The 24,036-nt window shown below is 39.2% G+C and overlaps 1 protein-coding gene across 2 annotated transcripts in view; it reads left to right on the top strand.

Moving 5' to 3' along the window:
• The window catches only part of LOC121733059, a 131,712-nt gene that overhangs the window by 94,709 nt on the left and 12,967 nt on the right, over window positions 1–24,036 (top strand). For both annotated transcript variants that reach the window (XM_042123156.1, XM_042123157.1), the window contains 6 exons: window positions 10,292–10,381; window positions 14,106–14,135; window positions 19,402–19,515; window positions 20,320–20,547; window positions 22,872–23,012; window positions 23,463–23,592. In XM_042123156.1, coding sequence (XP_041979090.1) covers window positions 10,292–10,381; window positions 14,106–14,135; window positions 19,402–19,515; window positions 20,320–20,547; window positions 22,872–23,012; window positions 23,463–23,592 — 733 coding nt within the window. The remainder of the gene's footprint in view (window positions 1–10,291; window positions 10,382–14,105; window positions 14,136–19,401; window positions 19,516–20,319; window positions 20,548–22,871; window positions 23,013–23,462; window positions 23,593–24,036) is intronic.

Raw genomic sequence — 24,036 nt, 5'->3', positions numbered from 1 at the left:
ATCATAATATAAAGAGAACATAAGATTACGTGTCAGTTGATTTCAATATTGAGTTGACTTTATTAAAAGTAATTCGAAAGATATAAAAAGTAAATGTACAATTACTATTATTACAATAATTGTTATAAACCGACCCTTTTTATGTGAAACTTGTCACACAATCACACAATTATTTAAATAAAACTTTAACAATTTAAACAATAAAAGTTAAAACATGACATTCGAATATATTTCACGGGTTTATAGGCAAACCCTTATCAAGTCCTCAGCCCTTCTGTCGGGGCCACTCTATTTTAATACTGTAAGCCCGTGATAACTTTGGTTGAAACTTGAAATGTAATTTTTGTAATAATTTATATTGTCTCTGTTGCATTGTTTCTGTGATTTGATAATAAGAACTTTTATTTATTACTAGATGACGCCCGCTTCGTTGCCCCAAAATTAGTTTATCGCGTGGGAACCGTACATTTTTTCAGGATAAAAAGTATCCTATGTCCTTTCCCGGGACTCAAAGTATCTCTGTACCCAGCCCAATCGTTGAAGAGGTAACACACAGACAAACTTTCGCATTTGTAATTATATTATTGTTGTGTAATATTTTACAATCCAATTGGATAGGTACTTAAATTATGAGTGTTTTGACTGTAATAAGCAGGAGCTAAAAATGTCTAAACAAAAATACGAGTAGAGCCTGAAGTAGACTTAGCTTTGGCAGCATCACACGATATATTATATTATGTTTTGATATATTTCGAAAAGCAATCTTCTTTATTCAAATATTACTTGGAGTTAAATTCAAAAAGTGGGTACCTAGTACCTACCTATCTCTCACTAGACGTGTCAGTCGTCCCCCCCACTAGGACCTAGGTAAAGAAACTAAAGGAGAAGAAAATGTTCTTCCGTAGGGCGTCCCTGAAATTGGCACAAATTATATAAATTCTGGGAGCGTTTGCGTACCGTTGCGCGTTGATAACATCCAAGTGATATAGTATGTAAATCTATACTTAATATTATAAAGCGGAAGAGTTTGTTTGTTTGTATGAACGCGCTAATCTCAGGAACTACTGGTCCGATTAAAAAAAAAAACAGTGTTAGATAGCCCATTTATTGAGGAAGGCTACCCATACTAATATTATAAATGCGAAAGTGTGTCTGTCTGTCTGTCTCTCTGTTACCTCTTCACGCGTGAACCGCTGAACCGATTTTGCTGAAATTTGGCATGGAGATACTTTGAGTCCCAAGAAAGGACATAAGATAGTTTTTATCCCGGAAAAATGTACGGTTCCCGAGCGATAAACGAATTTTGGCGCAACGGAGTTGCGGGCGTCATCTAGCAGTCTATAAATGATCACTCTAGTACCAATAGAAGCGAAGAAACAGAGGAAAATGTGTAAAAACCGGGTAAATTATTTGAAACCGCTTATATCTCGCGAACTACTGCATGAATTTCTAAGTTATTTGGCATTTATACGGGTGAAACCGCGCGGAACGTCTAGTTGTAAATACAGTAAGTTCTGTCATTAGCAGAGATCACAAGTGGGTTGAGCTATTTCGGGCCGGCGCGGCGGCGGCGGCGGCGGCGGCGGCGGCGCGGCGCAGCGCGGCGTCCGCGCGACAGTAAAATACTATTATAGAATAAATATGTTCCAGAAAACACTCAAGTTTTGTACGAGATATAAATTATACAGGGTGTAACAAAAATAAGTGATAATACTTTAGGGTGTGTACGTGTTCCTTGTAGAGAGTTCACTGTGAAAGTAGCAGCGCTGAAAGACCAAAAATTTTTTTTACTTTTGTATATATATATATATATATATATATATATATATATATATATATATATATATATATATATATATATATATATATATATATATATATATATATATATATATAGTGGATGCGACAAAACTTGTTAATCCACGGAAACCTACGTTTTACGAGGAAAAAGCTTGTAATAATTAATATCCTTTCCCGTGCTCCATGTCTAAACGTATCCGGATTAGCATGTAAGCGTCAATGGCAGCCACCCCATACATCATACTACATACATACTTTTGCATTTATAATACGAGGGCTGGGTGATATGTAATTCCAAGCCTCTGCTATTTAAGAAGTTAAAATTTAAAAAATATATAATAGGTACATACATAATTACTTACATTAAATAGGTACATAATAATATATTAATAAGTACTTATTTTTAAACTCATTTATCTGGCTACCCGTGTTCATAATTTGAAGCCCGCCCCGGACGTCCAAAAAGCGTCACGACACCGGAATTGGTCGTAAAAGTACATGATAATAATTATGGTTTTAGCAGATCGACGATTGAAGTTATTAAAAATAGCTGGCACTACAAGTACTTATCTCAACAGAACGGGAAATATCCTGAGTGAAGAATAAAATATGAAAAAGTTATCGGCCCGTCGCGTCGGGAGCCGCGATTGCTTACGCACGTTCAAACAAGGATTCGGGTGCAAAACTCAAAAGAATGTCTAAACTGCTTTCAGAGCAATAAGGCCAATTTTTACGTCGATTTGTAGCAACAGATAAAATAAAATAACGCCTGGGGTCACACATGTGTTAAAATTATAGCAAAAATCAATTAATCGAAGTATGATTAGCTGCCTTTATTCGCCTAACTTCTTCCACTTATTCCCTAAGCTCAAAACTTTTTTGGTCGGACAGAGATTTGGCACAAATAACGAAGCCACAATCGCAGTAGAGGAGTATTTGCAGGCGGAAAGAAATCATTTTCGAAGATAGAATAAGTGCGTACAAGTTCAGGGAGACTATAATAATTATGTCGAAAAATAAAATTATTTTTTTCACGGAAAGTTAAGTGTTTTCTTATTAGGGTAGTTAATTATCATCCCGCCCTCGTATTACTAGCTGATGGCCGCGAAAACCGTACATTTTTTCGGGATGAAAAGTATCTTTTTTTATGAAATAAGGGGCAAACGAGCAAACGGGTCACCTGATGGAAAGCAACTTCCGTCGCCCATGGACACACGCAACATCTGAAGAGCTGCAGGTGCGTTGCCGGCCTTTTAAGAGGGAATAGGATTACAGGGTAGGGGAGGCAAAGAAGGGAATAGGGAAGGGAAGGGTAGGGAATTGGGCCTCCGGTAAACTCACTCACTCGGCGAAACACAGCGCAAGCGCTGTTTCACGCCGGTTTTCTGTGAGCCCGTGGTATTTCTCCGGTCGAGCCGCCCATTCCTTCCAGAGTCCTTTTCCGGGACTCAAAGTATCTCCCTACGTATTAAAATAATTTCAGCTGTTTAAGCGTGAAGAGGTAACAAACAGACAGACACACTTTCGCATTAATATTCTTAGTATGGATATGAATATAAGAAAACAATGGACAAAGGTTTTTTAGTCCAACACAATATTAAATATCTATAGATTTGTTTGCAATAAAACGAGTTGGAAAATTTTGAATCGCTAACTTTGTAATTCTACGTAACGTCCTGATATGAGCCAACCCTAAAACACAGTGAACTGTAAAGTATAATTCTCTACAAATTGAATATAATATAATAGAGAGTATTCAAGTTTGTTAAGTATTCCAAGAATGTCGTAGACGCTCTACGCCGGAGACACGTGTACTACGGAGATTATGAGAATGCTGCATTGTCTCCGCTAATGACTTTTAGCATTAAGAAAATGCCTCGTTAAACATCCATACAGGGTGTAACAAAACCGAGTGATACTACTTCAGGTTGTGTATGTGTCCCTCAATAGAGTTCACTGTGAAAGTTGCAGCGCTGAAAGAGCAAAATTTTTTTTGTGATTTGTATGGGCAAGCACCCCAGCGTCATGATTTGTTCCATACAGCTAACAGAAAAAAAGCTACTCTGTAGCGCTGCTACTTTCACAGCGAACTCTAAATAGGGGACCCATACATACTCTAAAGTAAATTTATCACTTAGTTTTGTTTCACCCTGTATCTATATATATAAAACTCAAAGGTGACTGACTGATTGACATAGTGATCTATCAACGCACAGGCACGCAGGTAGATGTTATGACGTAGGCATCCGCTAAGAAAGGATTTTTATCAATTCTACCCCCAAGGGAATAAAATAGGGGATGAAAGTTTGTATATAATAATCCTTCATAACGCTAGCGAAGCCGCGGGCAAAAGCTCGTACTTAATACATATAATTTTAATAATAATAAAAGTAATAATCTATACTAATATTATAAATGCGAAAGTATCTCTGTCTGTCTCGCTTTCACGCCAAAACTACCGAACCGATTGTAATGAAATTTTGTATACAGACAGTCTAAAGCCTGAGAAAGGACATAGGCTACTTTTTTACTGGAAAAAAGGGTTGTAAGGGGGTGAAAATACGAAAATTTGTTCAAATTAAGTTAGTTCCAAAAATTCATACTAGATGGCGCCGTGCGTCTCTTACATCGCGCTAACGCTTGCCCAACATCTTTCTATAAGAGGTGGTATCATCTTACATTTGTTTTTCCGGTTTTTTCGATTATTTTTTTTTTACGTTATTTAATAAGTCAGTACTTTATATTATATAAGTGCAGTGATACAGTGACGTAACCTTAAACCTATCAATGATAAATAGTTTATGGGTAAAGTTGTGTAATTGGGGGGCTAAATAAGCTTTAAAATTTGGCATAAAATATAAAGTTTAATTTTTAAAAATGAAATATTATGTGCACACTGCACAGCTGTTTTAATTTAAGGGGTACCAGGGTTTTTTTTATAAAAGCTTTTGACACCAATTTTGTTGACATCGCGCGCTATAAACTGAAGTCCACGCGGACGAAGTCGCGGGCAACAGCTAGTATTAGTATTATAAATAGAATTACTGTAATTTAAATTTTTCGTTATTTAACTTTCTGAACGATATTATTCAGAAAAATGATTCCATTTTGAAATTGCATTTCTCGCCTCTGTTTGACTAGACCGTTCCAATTAACTAAATTAGAAAGTTCTAATTTTAGGTCTGCTGAGTTCATCCACACCCGTGTCTAGTTCTTTGTTTTTTGTGATGTTCGACTTGAATTTCAAAATATTTTTTTTGCCTGTAACAAGAGCACGCTCAGCACTCGGCAGTGATTTTGTAATATTACGATTAATACGGTATTGCACTTTATTCTAACAATTGAAAACATGACTGAATGATGTAAGTACATAACTAACATAATATTTATGCAAAAAATCGACAATTTTCAAATTGTTACTTACCCACTGATTTCTTCAATAATAATTATTAAAAAACCTACAATTTGACTGTTGCACCGTACCGCGGTTACCGGTACTACGGTATCACTATGGTACTATGGTATCAGGCGCACTCCGATTAATGGAATACTGGAGTAGTTATGTAATGCTGACTGCTGACTGACTGAAAATGTACGGAAACGCTACAGTACATTACGTAGATGTATTATTTTTACGTACAATTAATAATAATTATTAATTAATATTATGTAAATATTTATAGGGGCTGCTTGCGAAATAATAAATGAGTGTCGGTGTAACGCTCGTGTTAATTGTGTGTCGTGTGTCGTGTGTCGTGTGTCGTGTGTCGTGTGTCGTGTGTCGTGTGTCGTGTGTCGTGCGTCGTGTGTCGTGTCGCGATAATCCTTAAGTAATTGTTTAAATGTTTTCGTGTAGCTCGAATGCCACAGTGTAGGCTCTAGAGTATCTAAGACTCTAGAGCATGCTTACTCCGTAGACGTACTTGACGTACATATTTACACTTGAAACACATACCCTTCTTTCGTTGTAAAAGTAACAGCATAAGGGCGCGTTCTGTGCTGTAGCCTGGAGCCTTTCGGAAAACACACGAGCTGAATCCACGCGCGCAGAAAACGCGCCCCTAGTGAATTATTTTTATTTCAGTTATAACTTAGTTTTCGTTTGTGATTTTCACTTTCGACACCTTTTATTATGTTTTATTTACTCGTATTCGAGCGCCACATTAAATTAAGATCCGGGGCAGATTGTAAACAAATTAGCCGCCCGGTAATTGTGGAAGTTCAAAGAGCTCGCCGGCAGCATATTAAATCCGCCCCTTCAATAATAACAACCGCATGCCCGTGTGATTTAATAATTAGGTCCCTTTACGATCCGTCTCGTACCGCGTGCGCCTCCCCGCGCCCCGCCCCCCGACCCCCGCCGATCCCCGCCGATCCCCGCCCTGCAGACTTCGCGACCGTGGACCACCTAACTCACTACTCACTAGTCACTCGATTAACAATCGTGATTTACGACGACGAAGCCGAACGAAAGGCGAACGACTTAGTAATACGATAGTGATTTATTTTGCAACAGTTAATGAAATTATTTTTGTCTAAAGGCCTTCTTTACTTTGTACCTTTAGACAAAAATAATTTCTTTAGCTATTTACATTCAACGAACACCCGGTGAGCTGATATTTTTGAATATCCGAGCATTTTAAATAAATGATAAGGAAATTTTATACCGAATAAGCTCGATTTTAAAATTGAATGCGAAAGGTGAAGAATTGAAGTTTAACAAAGGTTCGGCTTAAAGGCTATTATTACCTTTTCCAAGAACACCTCCCCTCGGCTTTGTCTCGTCGTTACTCGCCTGAGCCGAACGTTTACGGTTTACTGTAAAATAATAGTGTTTTAAAATAAAAGGATAAAACTGGCCTTCAAAATTTTAGTGTAATTAGGAACGAAAATTCGTTACCTCAAAAGCTACTGAATCGATTTTGATGACTCTTGCAGTATTCCCTCAATTAAACGATACCAAGTACAACAAAAAAATAATCACTCAAATCGGACTTATAGTTCCTGGGATATGCGAACACAAACATAAAAACATACATTCATACATACATACACAATTATTACACACACTTTTAAAATTTGGCACATTTGATCAGCTGATATAGACTAACATATTCGAAAACTGCCTGTTTTAACTGGGCAGTTCTGGAAATATTACATACATACGAATTGATAACCTCCTTTTTTGAAGTCGGCTATAATTCACGGATTCTTGGAAATCTATAAATTGTTCTCGCGGTTGCATGCGAGTGCTTGGGAACGAAAGAGATACACCTCCATCGTGGGTATCAGCTATCGCAGACACAATTGTTATGCGGCAGCCGGCTGCCGCTTGGGCATTGATGGGTTCAGTGTTCATTGTAACCGTAATTTAGTTGAGACTAGTTCAATACTGGTTTAATAAATGACTATATTTTGTCGACATAATATTACTTACTCCTTTTATGGCTGAACATTGCTCTCAGTACGAACTCTCATTGACGACACGACAAATGACTAAATTACTTTTATTTTGGTCATAAACTTTAAACAATCGTAAAAATATGGGTTACGACTTACGACTTATTGTATAATATTGTGAAGGAAATTATATTATTTAATCATAGACATTTTGTCGTCTCTTGCGAAATAAAATGAGTGAGCATTGCGAGCTTGGACCTCATATTATATTTTCAATGAAATCAAATCTGGTCGGCCTGATCGTCTTTTCGTGCGATGACGACGCGTTCCAACTACATAATATTTATATTATAAGGCTGCTGTACGTATGTTATTTCAAGAAGCTTTCGATTCGAACCAGTGAAAATACGGTCCCGAGTAGAAGTAGAACTATTTCCGCAACCATCGCTTACGCCACAGTATAGCAATATGGGGACTAATATTGTTATACTGTGCTTAGGCTTGGAACACCTCGCTTCTCCCCGTCATCCGTCAATCTCGGATTCGGATCGGACTCGGGTCGGATTCGGTTCGGTTCGGTTGAGGCGCTCCGAGGGCCCGGGCTGTGCGTTGATCTATCGGTCAGTCGGTCTCGCCTGTCGTGTACACACTACACAGTGCTACTACTAGTAACTGTAGATAGGTAATGCCGATCGGGTGCCGAGCAAATCCGTCTAACGTAAACGTTAAAACGCCTCGTTGTTTTCATTTCATTTCATTTTCACCAAACTTAATCATAGCTCTACTCGTAAGTCAATTAAGTTACAGTAAAATGAGAGCGACGTCCAGTTTAATTTGGGGATGCTATCGCTAGTTTGATATCGTCGGGGAAATCTTGGCGGTGGTCCCGACGCCCGGCGCGCGGCGCGCGGCGTGTAACTCGACAGCCGACACCGACGTTTTATATTCAGTTACTGGTATATTATCTCGGTTCCGGGGCATACTCAATTAGATTGTAGGTTTCGGGGTGAAATACTATATGGATGTGGTATGGATATCCATGCTAATATCTTCAATGCAAAAGTGTATCTGTTACCTCATCACGCCCGAACCGCTGAACCGACCCTGCTGAAATTTGGTATGGAGACATAGGATATTTTTTATCCCGTAAAATGTACGATTCCCACGCGATATACGAATGTTGACGCAACGGAGTTGCGGGCGTCATAATATTAATTCGTGATAATGTGTAGTTGTTAAGTTTATATCATTTTTATGTATTTTAGTCATCTTCTTTACTTATAAAATTACATGTCCTGACTGACTGACTGACTGATTCATCATCGCTGAGCAAAAACTATAAAAGTTACAGCCACGAAATTTGGTAAGTAGGGTTGTTTTATTAAGTAGACACCCACTAAGGAAGGAATTTTAAAAAATTTACCCCGAAGGGGGTGAAATAAGGGTTGAAAGTTTTAATGAAAGTCCGTCATTTCTTGAGTTAGAAACATGAAACTTTATTTTTGGGTTACTGATTAAAAATGAATGGATACGTATTTAAGCGTTTTTGGAAATTCTACCCCCAAGGGGGTGAAATTGGGGTTGAAAGTTTGAATGAAACTCCGTTATTTCGTGAGTTAGAAACATGAAATTTTATGTTTGGGTTACTGATTAAAAATGATTGGATACGTGTTTAAGCGTTTCTGAAAATTCTACCCCCAAGGGGGTGAAATAGGGGTTGAAAGTTTAAATGAAAGTCCGTTATTTCTTAAGTTAGAAACATGAAAGTTTATTTTTGGACTGCTGATTAAAAATGAATGGATAGGTATTTAAGCGTTTTTAGAAATTCTACCCCCAAGGGGGTGAAATTGGAGTTGAAAGTTTGAATGAAAGTCCATCATTTCTTGAGTTAGAAACATGAAACTTTATTTTTGTGCTACTGATTAAAAATGAATGGATACGTATTTAAGTGTTTCTGGTAATTCTACCCCCAAGGGGGTGAAATTGGGGTAGAAAGTTTCAATGAAAGTCCGTCATTTCTTGAGTTAGAAACATGAAAGTTTATTGACGTTTGCGTTTGACGTTTGCTTAAATAGGGTCCGTTTTTACCCTTTGTATAAGGAACCACAAAAACAAAAAGGAGAAAACTATTCATCTTTGTTATTATACTATGTTAACGCGGATGAAGTCGCGGGCAACAGCTAGTTAAGGTATATATTGTATGGGCCTACGTAGCCTGATTTAAATAAATAAATAAAAAAATAATATACTTACTAGTTCTATAATTATTGTAAAGGCTCGATATAATGTTATCGCAGTTTCATACTACGGTAAAGTAAGGTTAAAGTTCGCGGTATGTTTTAACATTCATTTCCTCTAACACCAAATATTGGAAGAATAAAGTTTCGTGTCTGTACGGGGCACTCGCAGTGAACTCCCTCAAGAGTTCGTCGGAGTTTAAATTAACTTGAACACACAAAACCAACACTATCATTTTATGAATCACACGAGACTGTATACACTGTACTCAGTGTATACGGTAGCATCAGGTAGTGGGTCCCATATTTCCAATTTAGCAATAATCCCATTTTCTGGAGTGGAGGTAAGATCCACTTAGTTTCGGCCGCTCCAGTGAATAAGCGACCGAGTTTCCCGTGGGGATACATTGAAATATTTGTCTTGTATTTAAGAGGTGTGACGTATCACGTAACTAACTTTTTATTTACTTATTGTATGGGCCAACCGATCCGTGATGCGGGGGCGCTTGCCCATACGAATACGAACAAAATTTGCTCCTTATGCGCTGCTACTTTCACAGTGATCTCTCTATAAGGGACACATACTCACCCTGAAGTATTATCACGTACTTTTGCTACGTTCACATACAAGGTAAACGATAAAACAATAGCCTGATTTAATGCACCACAATTTGTAATTCATATTATGAGAAAATGACGTGTCTGTTAAACTTTACTAACTAATATTATTAAATTCTATTTATCCTACCTTGGGTTCGAACAGAAGGATATTATCTAGTCAATCGTTTGACGATAAGACCGCGACAGAGAACAATTTATTGCCATAATAAATGAGATAAGTTCGTTAATTTCAGAGACGTGCTGCAGCACTCGTTCCTGATGACGGATCTGGAGCTGGACAACATGAGCTCGCTCGTCTCCGACCAGCTCAAGATCAAACTATAGTAAGTGTCAATATGCAGCAGCTTGTTCCGTAGCCGGTAGCCAGTTAAAACATTCATAAAACGTTTAGAATAAAACGAATAAAATGTTTAAAAACACACAGGGGCAAATTCAACCCTGTGCGAGACACAAAAATACACACACAAAATTTCTACGACAACACGGGGTTACTGTGAAATAGCTTTGGTTTAACAAAAATCCTTCATTTGGTAGCATTAAAAACGGCAGGCTTTATATATTTCATGCTCCGAGCTAACTACGATGTTTTTTATGCTTCAATAAGAAACGAGTATGGTATTATTCTCTAGACTTTTTTGACGCTGCCGTACGCCAGCTCTTTTATATTCATTTTCATTTATTAGGGTTCCGTACTCAAATGGTAAAAACGGGCCCTATCACTAAGACTTCGTTGTCTGTCTGTCTGTATAACAACAAATACTAAAAACAAAATAATATTAATATTTAAAAGGGGCTCCCATACAATAAACTTGATTTTATTGGCCTTTTTTGTTCGATATCAATAACGGCAACAGGTAGGCACTTGAAATATTCACAAAGGCCTTAAAATTAATATAATAATATGTATACTTTAATAATTAATAAAAATATTGAAACAAAATAAAAATTTAATCCCATACAAAAACCACAACTTTTGGCCTATTTTTGCTCTATAACGGTACGGAACCCTTCGTGTGCAAGTCCGACTCGCACTTGGCTGATTTTTTATATAAATTAGTAGATTGTCGTAGCAAGTTAGCCGACACAGGCGCATAGGAGTCTGTAAGATAATATGTTTGCGTATAGTAAGTACGTAGGGGCTTAATCAGCACAGGCTATTCACTATTTCTACCTTGTAGTCCCGAGTCCGGCAACTGGGAACGAGTATGAATTCTATTATTGACTTGTTTCTTTAACTCGCGAGATTTTAATAGCTATCTCATTTCGAAATGAAATGAATGCACGTACATAAAAGAGACGAGTAGAAACAGATCATCGGCTGAATAGTGAATATCGACGTATTTGGTGACCGAACTATAGTAATATCAGTGGCGTAACTATAGGGTGGCACGGCTAGCAAAATGCCACGGGCCGGGACCCAAAAGGTTTTATACTTACATTGTTTTATTATTAACGTGACGACTTTTACTGATAGGGCCCCGGATGTTATAGTTACGCCACTGAGTAATATGTAATTATTCAAGTCGCAAATTTAATATTCTCTACTATAGAGTATTGAATGAATGAATGAAAATCCTTTTTTGCACCAAAACAACCATGAGTCATGAACTCATGACACACAAAACTTAGAACTATTGAGTAAAAAGTTCAAAAGGCGGTCTTATCGCTACAAGCGATTTCTTCCAGATTTTGTACACTGGTTTAATATTCTGTACAAAATCTATAATCTTCCTTACGTTAGCCCAACCAATTAATATTTTATAAGCTTTATAACGAGTACGATGGACAAAACCGTTCAACTGTCGAATAACAAAGGTATTTATTCTCATAATAAATATAAGGTTTTAATACGGAGCTTCCAATTTTTTTTGGGTCTTCCCCCGACCCCCTACCTCTTCCCGTATTTAATCCGCATTCTACCTTGATATAAGAACGAGGAAATCGGAAATTGATATTTTTGTTTCGCTTCATTTTTAGGGTTCCGTAGTCAGCATATTTTACCGTTTATAAAATGTCTGCTTTAGAATCTCTGAGAGATAAATTTAAAGAAATTGGTATTCTAACTGTTGCTTTGTTAAAGTAAATTTAAAGTTAAAAGTGATATTCACTGTAGGAATACTAGAAATAAGCACAAGCTAGATATGCCGGTGATCAGACTTAGTAAAGTCAGTAATTAATCTTTTAAAGGTCAATGTATACGCCTTTACAACAAAATCCCAGAAAAAAAATATATTATAGGACTTACAATTGTGTACGTTGACATTGTATACAGTGTGTAACAAAAATAAGTGATAATACTTTAGGCTGTGTACGTGTTCCTTGTAGAGAGTTCACTGTGAAAGTGGCAGCGCTGAAAGACGAAAAAATTTTTTTCACTTTTGTATGGGCAAGGGCCCGAGCGTCACGAGTTTCCCCATACAAAAGTGAAAAATTTTTTTGTCTTTCAGCGCTGCTACTTTCACAGTGAACTCTCTACAAGGTACACGTACACATTCTAAAGTATTATCACTTATTTTGTTACACCCTGTATAATATTAAGTTACAAAATTATTGTAAACTTATTTTAAAAGATTAATTTTTTTCTCACTTTTTTTGGTAAAAAAGTGGCCCCGTGCGAGTTTCTTACGCCGGTTCTTCTCGCCGGGTTAGTTCCCGAAGTTATTTTAAATTTATCCAGAAATAAAACAATTTTGACTTTGATTTGATTTTCAGTTTTGAACAAGGAACCATTAAGTATAGTTTCGGTCTGTCCGCGGTTTTGCTCAGAGACTATAGGACCTACAAAGATTTAATTTAGCATGAATGTACATATCAATGATGCCGACAAAATGGTAGGTTTTTTAAAAATATTATGAATAATTTTCCTATTTAGGGATCCGCAACATATAGTTTGAAAGTGGAAAAAATCGTGAGAGTCCAGTGTTATCAGCCCATTATTATTAATCATAACATCTATCATAACGTCGTATTACGTATATTGTACCACTCCTAATAAAATTTTGATAACTTACCCGAAGTTAAGGACTTGACTTCCTTTTTCTATAGAGATCAAGACAGCAAAATTTACTATATATCGGTTCACGGTAACAATCTGAAGATACGGTGAACACTACTAGCTAAGGACAATCAATATCAAAATTGTGTACCTCATAATATGTAAAGGGGGTGACAGATGTGCGAGTAAGTACGCGGACTTATGGCTCGACGACCTTAATCGCTTGTGTGTCAGCAAAGAGCCGCGAGCCGCGAGCCGAGAGCTTGGAGGCATGGTAATCCAGTGTGAGCGATTCTCGTGTGTCACCGACGCGAGCCGAGTAAGTTCGCGAACTTAAAACCCGCGTACATTAAGTTCGTACGTCTATCAGGCACTTAACAGAGTCTATCGTCGATGATAAATCTACATTTATCATTGAATGAACGTATTCGAAAACCTTTATCAGAAAATAGAATCGAACTTTACAGCCTCGTTTCCGCGAAAATAACACACAAGAGAGATATCATTGAATGTTCATATTATATGCGAGAACACAGCTCGTAACCGCGTTCTGTGTTGTTCGTGTCTTGATTTATAGTATTTCCGACAGTATATAGGTATATAGGTATAATGAAATAATGTTGAAAAATATTTTCAAAGCAAATATATTCGTATTGTGCTACTTTGTGACAATGGTATAAAAGGCATAATATACATTTTAGATCTTAGTCTCTCCGGCTCTAGGTTAGAGTGTAATAAAATATGTTCTCATTGAGCAATAGATAAAATACAGGCAGTCATTAGTCATTACTTTATACCACGAAAAAAGCGAAGTTTGAAGAAGAGAGCGTATAACCACAGTTCCTATAGACCCTATAGTACAACCCCCAACATTACCTCTCGTCAAATCTCAAAGATATCCATGGGCGACGGGGGACGCTTTTCATTTGGTGATTTGTTTGTCCTTTTTCTCCAAATACTTTGAATTCTTTAGATTTTATAGAAGGAGCTTCTCGTTACGGAGCTCGAATGTGTTATAAATTGTTTTCATAATAAATTTTTGTTACATGCAGCGATGTCAGGGAGGAGTTACTGAGCTCACCGTAAGTGAAGTTCCACATTATCTTATCCTATACGCGAGTCACTGAGCAGGCGCCCGATTACACGGAGTAAAAACAAAGCTATATCCATTAGACATATTATCACATAGCTCGTGCGCGAGAGCCAGACCACATGCCGTCGAAACGAAATTCGAGGAATTGGGCCCTTGGGAAAATTTTTGAAAAATACCTAACTCTCCTTGTTTCGTTCACTCGTGTACGGATATTTTGCTATCTAAAATAGTGATAAATTCGTGCGCGAAGGGACGAGTCACCGAGTGTTAGGCCTCTTTCGAAACTTGAAACCCTTTTCCGTCACTCGTGTGTAGCAGCCAGCAGGGACGTAGGACGTAGCTTTACAAACAGGTCAGCCTTAGAAACCTCTAGTATTTAGCAAACTTCATATTCGTCTATGTCGATTACTCTCAAATCATGTGAAGCTCCTTTGAGATGAGAAGTTCTCTGAACCGATCGCCGTAATCCTAAAAAGTAAAAATCCTACAATTTCCCTAGTACGATATTCATGAAAAACAGTTCAGGGGTTTAAGCGTGAAGACTTAGCAGACAGTGGAGATGGAAGACAGATTTTCATTATTTTATATTAAGTAGGTACCTAATACCTATTATGTATCTTTTGAGGACGCATTACCGAGCATCTAAATCACTATTCCTACGACGACGAATACGACTATTATTACTTTCATTCGAAGAAAAACTGTTTCCTAGCATAATATACTTTTATATTAAGTATTTGGAACGCTACAATTCTATTCATAAAAATATTTTTAAATATAAAACAAAAGTCTGCGCAGCTATTGAAAATAGTGAACGACTACAATTGAAATGCCACATACAACCTCGACAATCGAGATAAACATCAGAGTCGCTGTGTCGTTGTTGTCGTGTTGTCTTCGAAAACATTAGCTGATTTATTTGTTGTTTAGCACTTTAATGTGTTTCTCTACATAAAAATACGTACCTACGTACTACTAACTTGACTAAGTTGAATGGTTTTATCTGATACTAGACGTTCCGCGCAGCTTCGCCCGCGTAAATTAGATATTTTACAGACAAATTAGTCCCCAAAAATAGCCTATAATCCTTCACGTAGTTTACTTCTTATCTGTGCCAAATTACATAAAAATTTATCCAGTAGTTCGTGAGATAAGCCCTTTCAAATAATTTCCCCCGTTTTTTCCACATTTTCCTCCATTTCTTCGCTCTGGTTAGTCTTAGCGTGATAAAATATAGCTTATAGCCTTCCTCGATGAATAGGCTATCTAACACTGAAAGAATTTTTCAAATCCGACCAGTAGTTCCTGAGATTAGCGCGTACAAACAAACAAACTCTTCCACATTATAATAGTAGTATAAAAAATACGTGTTGTTTATAAATACTCAAGAAAGTCATGACAAGCGGGAATTTTCTAAACGTAATCACGCTTAAAAGGTGTATTTTTTCTTTGTATTTTCATAGAGAACGCTTATTACATTTTAAATATACCTTGCACATTTTTATCTCGAATTAATAAAGTTCTCTTATTTTTTATTTCATTCTGTCATGACTTTCTTGACAGACTATACATATTATAAAATGTATGTAAAAAAACTTTGATACTATGCTCGGGCGCCTCAAAGGAAGATCTTCCGATCGAGTGAAATGGCATGTTCGGTCAGGACTCAGGACTCAGGCCGAATTAATTCAAAACATCGATTCGATGGGTACCCTATATAGTCTATACTCTATAGCCCTATACAATGTATGTTATCTAACATATTGGAAAATTCACTCGAGAGATAGAGACAAAACATTATGTAGTTTATAATTTATACTATTTTCATTGCTTCATTAGTATAGGGTTATGTTAATATTTTACGTACGGTAAGCTTACCATATAAAACAATCATCCGCAGAATGCTTCGTAACCCCAACTCCGCACTACTAGAATCTCGAAGATTACGTTAGGTACACTATACAGTATACTAGTACCACTAGTACCACTAGTACCAGGCACCAGTACGTACAATGTGCACAGTAGTTCGTAATGTCAGTAGTTTCAGTGATTCGTTTTAAAGTTGGACAATTTGTCTCGAATAGCAAAGTTGTTTATTGTCGCGTTCTGTGAGGACTGAGGTCAACGTGGCTTCTCGCTGTTGGAAGTCGCTTATTTATTAGAATTTTCTACGCCTTTCCGAGGAAACAAAACATAGTAGTAAACGGAGGAAATCAAAACAACACAGTATACTCTTTCGTCCACTCGTAAATGGGAATATTTAGAGCTCTCTCTATGGCATATTTTTATCCAACTTTGATTATGATATATTATGATATTATGTTATTTTTTTGACCTGGACTAAGAAAGAAGTCTCATAAATTTGAAGTGTGTTTGTTAGTGTTTGTCCGTGGCATCGATTCTGATATTATATGTTGTGAACTAGCTGTTGCTCGCGACTCCGTCCTCGTGGACTTCAGTTTATACTGCGGGAACCGTGCATTGTTTCGGGATAAAAAGTATCTTACGTCCTTTCCCGGGCCTCAAAGTATCTCCACATCAAATTTCAGCAAAATCGGTCTAGCGGTTTGGGCGTCAAGGGTAACAGACAGACGGACAGAGTACAGACAGACAGACAGACACACTTTCGCATATATAATATTAGTACATTTATATAATTAGTATAGATATGAGAATGAATACCGTCGAGACTTCATTGCCAAGAATATTATTACGAAGTTTGATATTTCAGAAGAATGACTTTTTAAACTTCACATCGAGACTGCATCGAAACACTGTCCGATGTATATAATATTATTGTAACATTTACGATCGACCTGGCGCGGGCGGGGGAAACGCCAAACGGTGTATGTATTTACAGGTATAGTTTTGGACACGAGGCCGTATCGATATCGTCCTAAAACATCAAAACTCGCAAGTAACCCTAAAATGTAAATCTGGAAGCGATTTAGCAATTCTAATGGAAGGTGTTTGCGGTGAAGTATCGACTACCGAGTATCCGTGGGCGGTGAGGCGGGCCGGGCCGGGCCGGGCGGCGGCACGCGGCGGCACGCGGCGGTCGCGGCCGTCGCCGGCTTAGTCGCTGTTTACTTAGCTGAGAGTGCTTACGAGGATTCGCTGCGTTTGGAAATCAGCTGCGTATGAACTGGCAGGATAGGTCGCCCGGGCGCTTTATGAATTTGGGATTATTTGGCTCATCTCCATCCTATGCTGGGAATAAATTGATCTGCTAAAGTAGATTTGCAGCTGAGACGTGTAAATAAGAAGCACCTAAACATCAATATTACATTACGATAAGCTTACAGCCTCCAGGGAATGGAATCTCAGTCAAAGTAGACAAAATACTTCACACTTCGGTATGTACTCTCTTGTGAGATAGAGTTTGAATGCATATTGCTCATCGTTATAAAAGATAGATAATGATTTGAGCATACCCGCCATAAAGTGCTCCTCGATTGGAACTGGGATCGTTTCCCGGAATTCCCGGCCGACGTCGATTACACCGGAATTCCCGCAGGAGCGCCGCCGACGATGCCGTCGAGTATTCTTCGAACTACTTTAAACTTATTTTTACAACTCTCCAAATATTTAGGCAAGTTTTAAGTATCGAGGTAGTGTTTTTTTAGGTAAAATCGATATGGTTTATTGTAAATAGTGATATTGTATAAAATATTTGGACACTACTAAGGGACCATTAGACAAAATCGCCATTGGCACCAAATCGATGGTGCACAACAAAACTAATGTTTATAGACAATAATTATTGTTCTTGTATTCTTTATATATGCGCATGTACACGCAGAAGCGCGATAATTTCTTGGCCTAAATGAAATGGCCAATCAAACTCCGGTCAGTAAGTTTATTACGAAGAAACAGAACTTTACTTCTCGATTTTAAATGGCTGTCTGCCGTCGGCAGCTCTCCACGTGGCTCCATGTCGACGAGTGTTAGCGGATGTCAATGGACAAGCTATATGATATTATATTTATTTATTTAAATCGGTATATTATGTTAGTCACTATACATTATTTTAATAAGTGATTATTATATTTTATATAGTAATGAGTAAGGTACTTACTTGATTTTGACAAATAGTTGGTTATAAATGGCGGGAGGATTATTTACTTCCGTTGTAACTTCCTCTTCTCATATTTAAGTTAATAATTATCTTAAATATGGGAAGTACATTAAATAATATTTAGAACTATGTATTTCATTTATTCTTAGCCATTTCTAATTATTTTACTATATTTGAATTGTCAACGGAAGTTCGTTTCTTTTGTGTAAAATGGTATAAAAGCCAGACATATTGCATTGATACCGCTCAATGTATAATTATTCAAGGCTTTTATTACTCTCTAACACGAGTTATAAACTACGAGTTCCGACTCCAATTAAAACTATAAGAACGTTTCATCGCTCGAAACCTAATATAGCTCGCTTTGAGCAGTTATATCTCGTTATAGATTTAACATTGGTCTCGCTGGCTGAAGTAAATTAGAATGCTGCTATACCAAAGTATAAGGGACTGTCCGAACTGCGAATTTTAATTTCTAATATATAAAATTGTCGTGTCATAGTGTTTGTGCGCGAACTCCTCCAAATTTCATTAAAATCGGTCGAGCCGGTTCGGTAACCTTTTCCCAGGCCTAACGAATGTACATTCGTCACCCGATTTAAATTCGCAGTGCGGACAATCCCTTACAATAAAAATATAGAGGAATGTTGTTATATTATAAAACAAAATTTTGTTATATTAACAAAATACTTCCAGCGTATGACGAGGCCACGACGAGACCGCCTCCGCCGCGCCGCGCCGGCCGGTATTGTCTTAAAGTTGTCCGATACGAAACGCCTTATCTTCGAGTCTTAATTACAAAACTCTTTAATTAAATTAAATAATTATTATGACTCGAAATTTCGAAACATTATGATGCTCGTAAGATAAAAAAGCACTCCAGACTACTCCAGAGTCCCGGAGTCCTACTAGTTTTTAGTGATGGGACACTTTCTCTTCTACGCCGCGCTGGAGGTCTACCCTTTCTCTATCTCACGACTTTATCTGATTTTATTTCACTTATATCGTCCAGGCCCTGTATAGTGTATACCTATATATTATTATGTCCATCGTCGCTCCATTAGCTGTATCACGGGCCTGCAGACACACAGGTCACGGGGCCCGTGACCTGTGTGTCTGCAGCTGGGGCAGGTCAGCAGGTGTCAGTCGTTTTGTCCGTGCGTTCGTCGGTTTGCAGGCACTACGAGCGGCTGGACCTGCGGGAGACGAGCGCCGTGTACCAGCAGATCAACTCCGTGGTGCTCCTGTACATGATCCAGAACATCAAGGCCACCAGGTCGACGCTGTGGAGGTGTGTCTGCTGTCTCCTCATGCTCGAACCGCAGCGAGTTATGGAGATACTTTTGAACCCCGGGAAGGAACAATAAATAACTTTTTATTACGGAAATAGCCAGGTTACCGCGATAAAGATGAATTTTGATGCCATGAAATTTTATCACTTCGTTGCATCACAATTCGTCGGTCGTATACCGTTTATCTGTCTTCCCGCGACTTTATTTAGTGATCGTCTACTTTCGTTTAATTCAATTTTTTTGTAAAATATGTAACACCGTAATCGGTGTAAATAGTAAACTCGTGTAATGCTGTCTAACGCTTTAGATCGCCGAGTCGAGTCCTGGGAGTTTAGATGGAGGCCTAACGTTATCCGTCTTTCTCTCTCTCTCTCCTGGTAAAATGCACATTGCACGTTGCGGTATTCACGCCGAACTGTACAAACAAAATAGCGTTAAATTCGTCCGCGCATGAATAAGCAGCGTTAGAACAGTGCCGTAAACAGTCTTTTTTGCGCCCTGTGCGAGCTTCTACAACTGCGCCCTTGTTTTTTTTAGATAATATTATATTACCCAAAGCAATGTATAGGTCTGTTGGAATCGTGCTCTGGGGGCGCAGCGGGAACTATTATCGGGAGCAAACCGAAAAAGTCCTGCCTGGTTTGGCCATTTTTGCGCCCCCCCCAGAGTCTACGCCCTGTGCCTGGGCACCGGTGGCACCGCCCTATTTACGGCACTGCGTTAGAATTAGCTCCTTGTTCAAAACCGAGTTTCTTATTTATTTTGGAGAATTCATTTTGACGTTTCTGTATTTATTTTTCCAGGCAGCTGCTGTCGAGCTACGATCTGGTGAGGTCGATCGAGGAGCTGTCTATCGCGTACGTGTTGTACTCGCTGACCGCGGAGAGCGGCGGGGGCGGGGGGCCGGACCTGACGGGGGATCTGGCGCGGCACCTGGGTCTGGCGCTGGAGCACCTGCAGGCGGCGGCGCAGTACTTCCAGTACCGGGGGCTGACGGAGGAGGCGCGGCTGATCGACGATGTCACTACTTTGTGAGTGTTCACGTACAAACTATTGAGTGGTCTACGCTAATATAATAAAGAGGTAGTTTTTTTGTTTGTAGGAGGTAATCTCTGAAACTACTTGTCCGATTGCAAACATTTTAACTTTTGACAGTGATAGAAAGCTGGCGTGTTCCCGAGTTACATAGGCTATATTTTATAATATTGATTAAGTTTTCTTCCTGAAATAATGTTGTTTTCAGAATTCCATGCGGGCGAAGCCGCGGGCGAAAGCTAGGCTGTAATATAATATACATATATCTATTTTCTGTAATTTGAATTTCTATGATTATAAAAATACATTTTTGTTTAGAAAAAAATTGAGAAAGTTAAAACTACGTGTAGGTAAACTGAGCATAATTTATAGAGTTTTAATCTTTTGATTTTTACTGGAAATGAAAGGTTTTCCCAGGAGAAATATGGGGAAAGTTGATTAGACGTACTTATACCTAGCGACAGGGTAAACGAAACACCTTGCCTGTAGTCTGTGCAGGTGAATGATAAGATATCTTACAGTTTACACTATTAAAAGTATGTTTATTATATTTTAGGTAAACTTTTAACAATTTCTCGTTCGTTTTCATATGTATTGACATAAGAAAACGTATTTAATATTTAAAAGCTTTAATATCGCACAAAATTCACACCGACTTTAAAATATTATAATAACCACGTTACTCGATCGCTTCTAAAGTGAGCGCTTCTTGCGATCGTTTTACATTCACGGCGACGTGCGAAAGCTCGTGAAAAATTTAGCAAAAAAATGTTTAAGCTTCTATTTAAATAAAAACTAAACTGCTGTATTTTATTCAGCGGCGTCGACTGTCTTTGAATAAATAAAACCTATACATAGTTCGTCTGTCGCCGCGCGGCGCTCGGCGCTCGTGCACTAGCTCCAAATTAAAAATTCCTCCGGAGAGGTCGCGGGACTGTTTACGACATCAGTTTATTATTATGTATACTATTAACTGTATTACATACCCGTCACGCATTATGATATTAAAGAATACGTTACCGGAATATTTTATCTGGATCTGGATAGAGCTTTCGTCTTACATATACTTACCTTTATAATAAGTATCTAAAGAATTCATTAAGTACCTAATTTCGTAAATTATCCGTCTCCGTCATATTCATTTGCCTAATGGATAGAACCAAATCAGTACTACCGTACATAGTTATAAGATACTTAGGGTCTTTCCACACGACATATTTTTGCGCACTAACGACGTGCGTTTCTGATGCGTTCGTCTTCTGCGCGTTTTGGCAGCTATATATACATATAAAGTTTAAAACGTGTCGGTTTCCTTCAGTTTGTTGAGCGTTCAACTTGCCTTTGTATCGATACAAACGAGCGTAAAAAAAGAAAACCTCGTGTGGAAAGGCCCTTACTTACATTCAGATTATAACCTATCAAGCCCCATAAGATCAGTGATCGCGACAACAATAGAATAACAATTATAGAATATAGATTTCTAAGAATCCACGATCGAAGGATTAAAGCGCTATTATCAGGAAAGTTAAACGCTGCAATTTGAACTAATTAAAAAAAATTAATAGAAGATTTCTATTCATTTTTTTTTTCATCCTTTGGAATGAAATAAAAAAAATGCTAGTGAATGATTGCTTTTGTCGATAAGGAGAAACGCGTGCGAAATTTTTTTTTTTTAGCTTGAAATTTGAAGGATTTGTCTTGAACGAAATATTACATATTTCAATGAGCTTTGCCTTTAAGGTTCGCGCTCACTTTGTCGGCGCGTGCCGGGGCGTACCGGGGCGGTTCGGGGCGTAGCGCAGCGCAAAATGCGCTATAACACACTATTGCCGGGTCGGGTCGCATCGCATTGACGGATTTTAACGCTCAATGTGTCGGGGCGTGCCGGGGCGAGCCGGGGCGGGTCGGCGCGCAATGCATTGACGGATTTTGAGCCGAGGCTTGCCGGGCCGCATCGCATCACATGCGAGCGCCGCTCGCTTTAGCACACTGTTGCCGGGGCGCAGCGGGTCTTGTCGGGCCGTGTCGCATTGACGGAAATCCGCCGAGCAAAAATCCGTGCCGATGCGCACAGTGTGCGATACGCGCATCCGCTTCCATACAAATTGTATGGAGGCGGATTTTTGCGATGCGCCCCGGCACGCTGAGCCTCGGCACGGCCCGTCTCAGTGTGCTCACTCCTTTAATGTTAGCTCTCTTACAGACGAATGGCGACAAGTGTCGATGGCTGCCGTCGACGCATGCCGTTCGTCTGTAAAAAGCCTTAGGCATATTACATCTGCTATATCAATATTTACAAGAATTTTGTTATAATTTCCAGTTATAAGAGCGCGGCGTTCCCCGCCACCGCCCCCGCCCCCGCGGACACCCGGCGCAACGTGACGGAGGTGCTCATCGCGGAGACTGAGAAGCACCTGGAGCAGCTGACGGCGCTGCACAAAACGCTCTGGAATGTTCTCGGGTGAGAATCGGTCTCCAGCTACGAGAGCGCAAGTCTCTTTTTGAATTATTATTTCTTCAATCGCTAAACGCATGTGCGAAATGTCAAAGTGTATGAATCTATTTTGCCTTTTAAATGTTTTACTAGCCATTCGACCGAGCTTAGCTCGGTATTCGACGAAAATGACATTTTCTAATAATGATTCCTAGCTAGATCGATTTATCGCCCCCGAAACCCCCCTATATAAGTACTAAGTTTCATTAAAATCGTAAAATCGTTGGAGCCGATTCCGAGACTCCAATTATATATATATATATATATATATATATATATATATATATATATATATATATATATATATATATATATATATATATATATACAAGAATTGCTCGTTTAAAGATACAAGATAAGATAAGATAAATAGAAGAAAATTACCGGTGTTAAAAGCTCTCACTGTTTGTGTTTCAGCGACTCTGTGCGGTCGGAGGTGTGGGCGGCGCGGCGCACGCTGGTGCTGGGCGTGGTGGTGCTGCTGGTGGTGCTGCTGGCCTCGCCGCTGCTGATATGGCTGCTGCGACACACCGTCGACACTATACAGGTGAGGTGACGGAGGTGTGGGCGGCGCGGCGCACGCTGGTGCTGGGCGTGGTGGTGCTGCTGGTGGTGCTGCTGGCCTCGCCGCTGCTGATATGGCTGCTGCGACACACCGTCGACACTATACAGGTGAGGTGACGGAGGTGTGGGCGGCGCGGCGCACGCTGGCGCTGGGCGCGGTGGTGCTGCTGGCGGTGCTGCTGGCCTTGCCGCTGCTGATATGGCTGCTGCGACACACCGTCGACACTATACAGGTGAGGTGACGGAGGTGTGGGCGGCGCGGCGCACGCTGGCGCTGGGCGCGGTGGTGCTGCTGGCCTCGCCGCTGCTGATATGGCTGCTGCGACACACCGTCGACACTATACAGGTGAGGTGACGGAGGTGTGGGCGGCGCGGCGCACGCTTGTGCTGGGCGCGGTGGTGCTGCTGGCCTCGCCGCTGCGGATAT

Source organism: Aricia agestis, chromosome 13 (assembly GCF_905147365.1).
Source record: "Aricia agestis chromosome 13, ilAriAges1.1, whole genome shotgun sequence".
Lineage (NCBI taxonomy): Eukaryota > Metazoa > Arthropoda > Insecta > Lepidoptera > Lycaenidae > Aricia > Aricia agestis.
The sequence above is the reverse complement of the archived record's forward strand: the minus strand, read 5'-3'. Positions and strand labels throughout refer to the sequence as shown.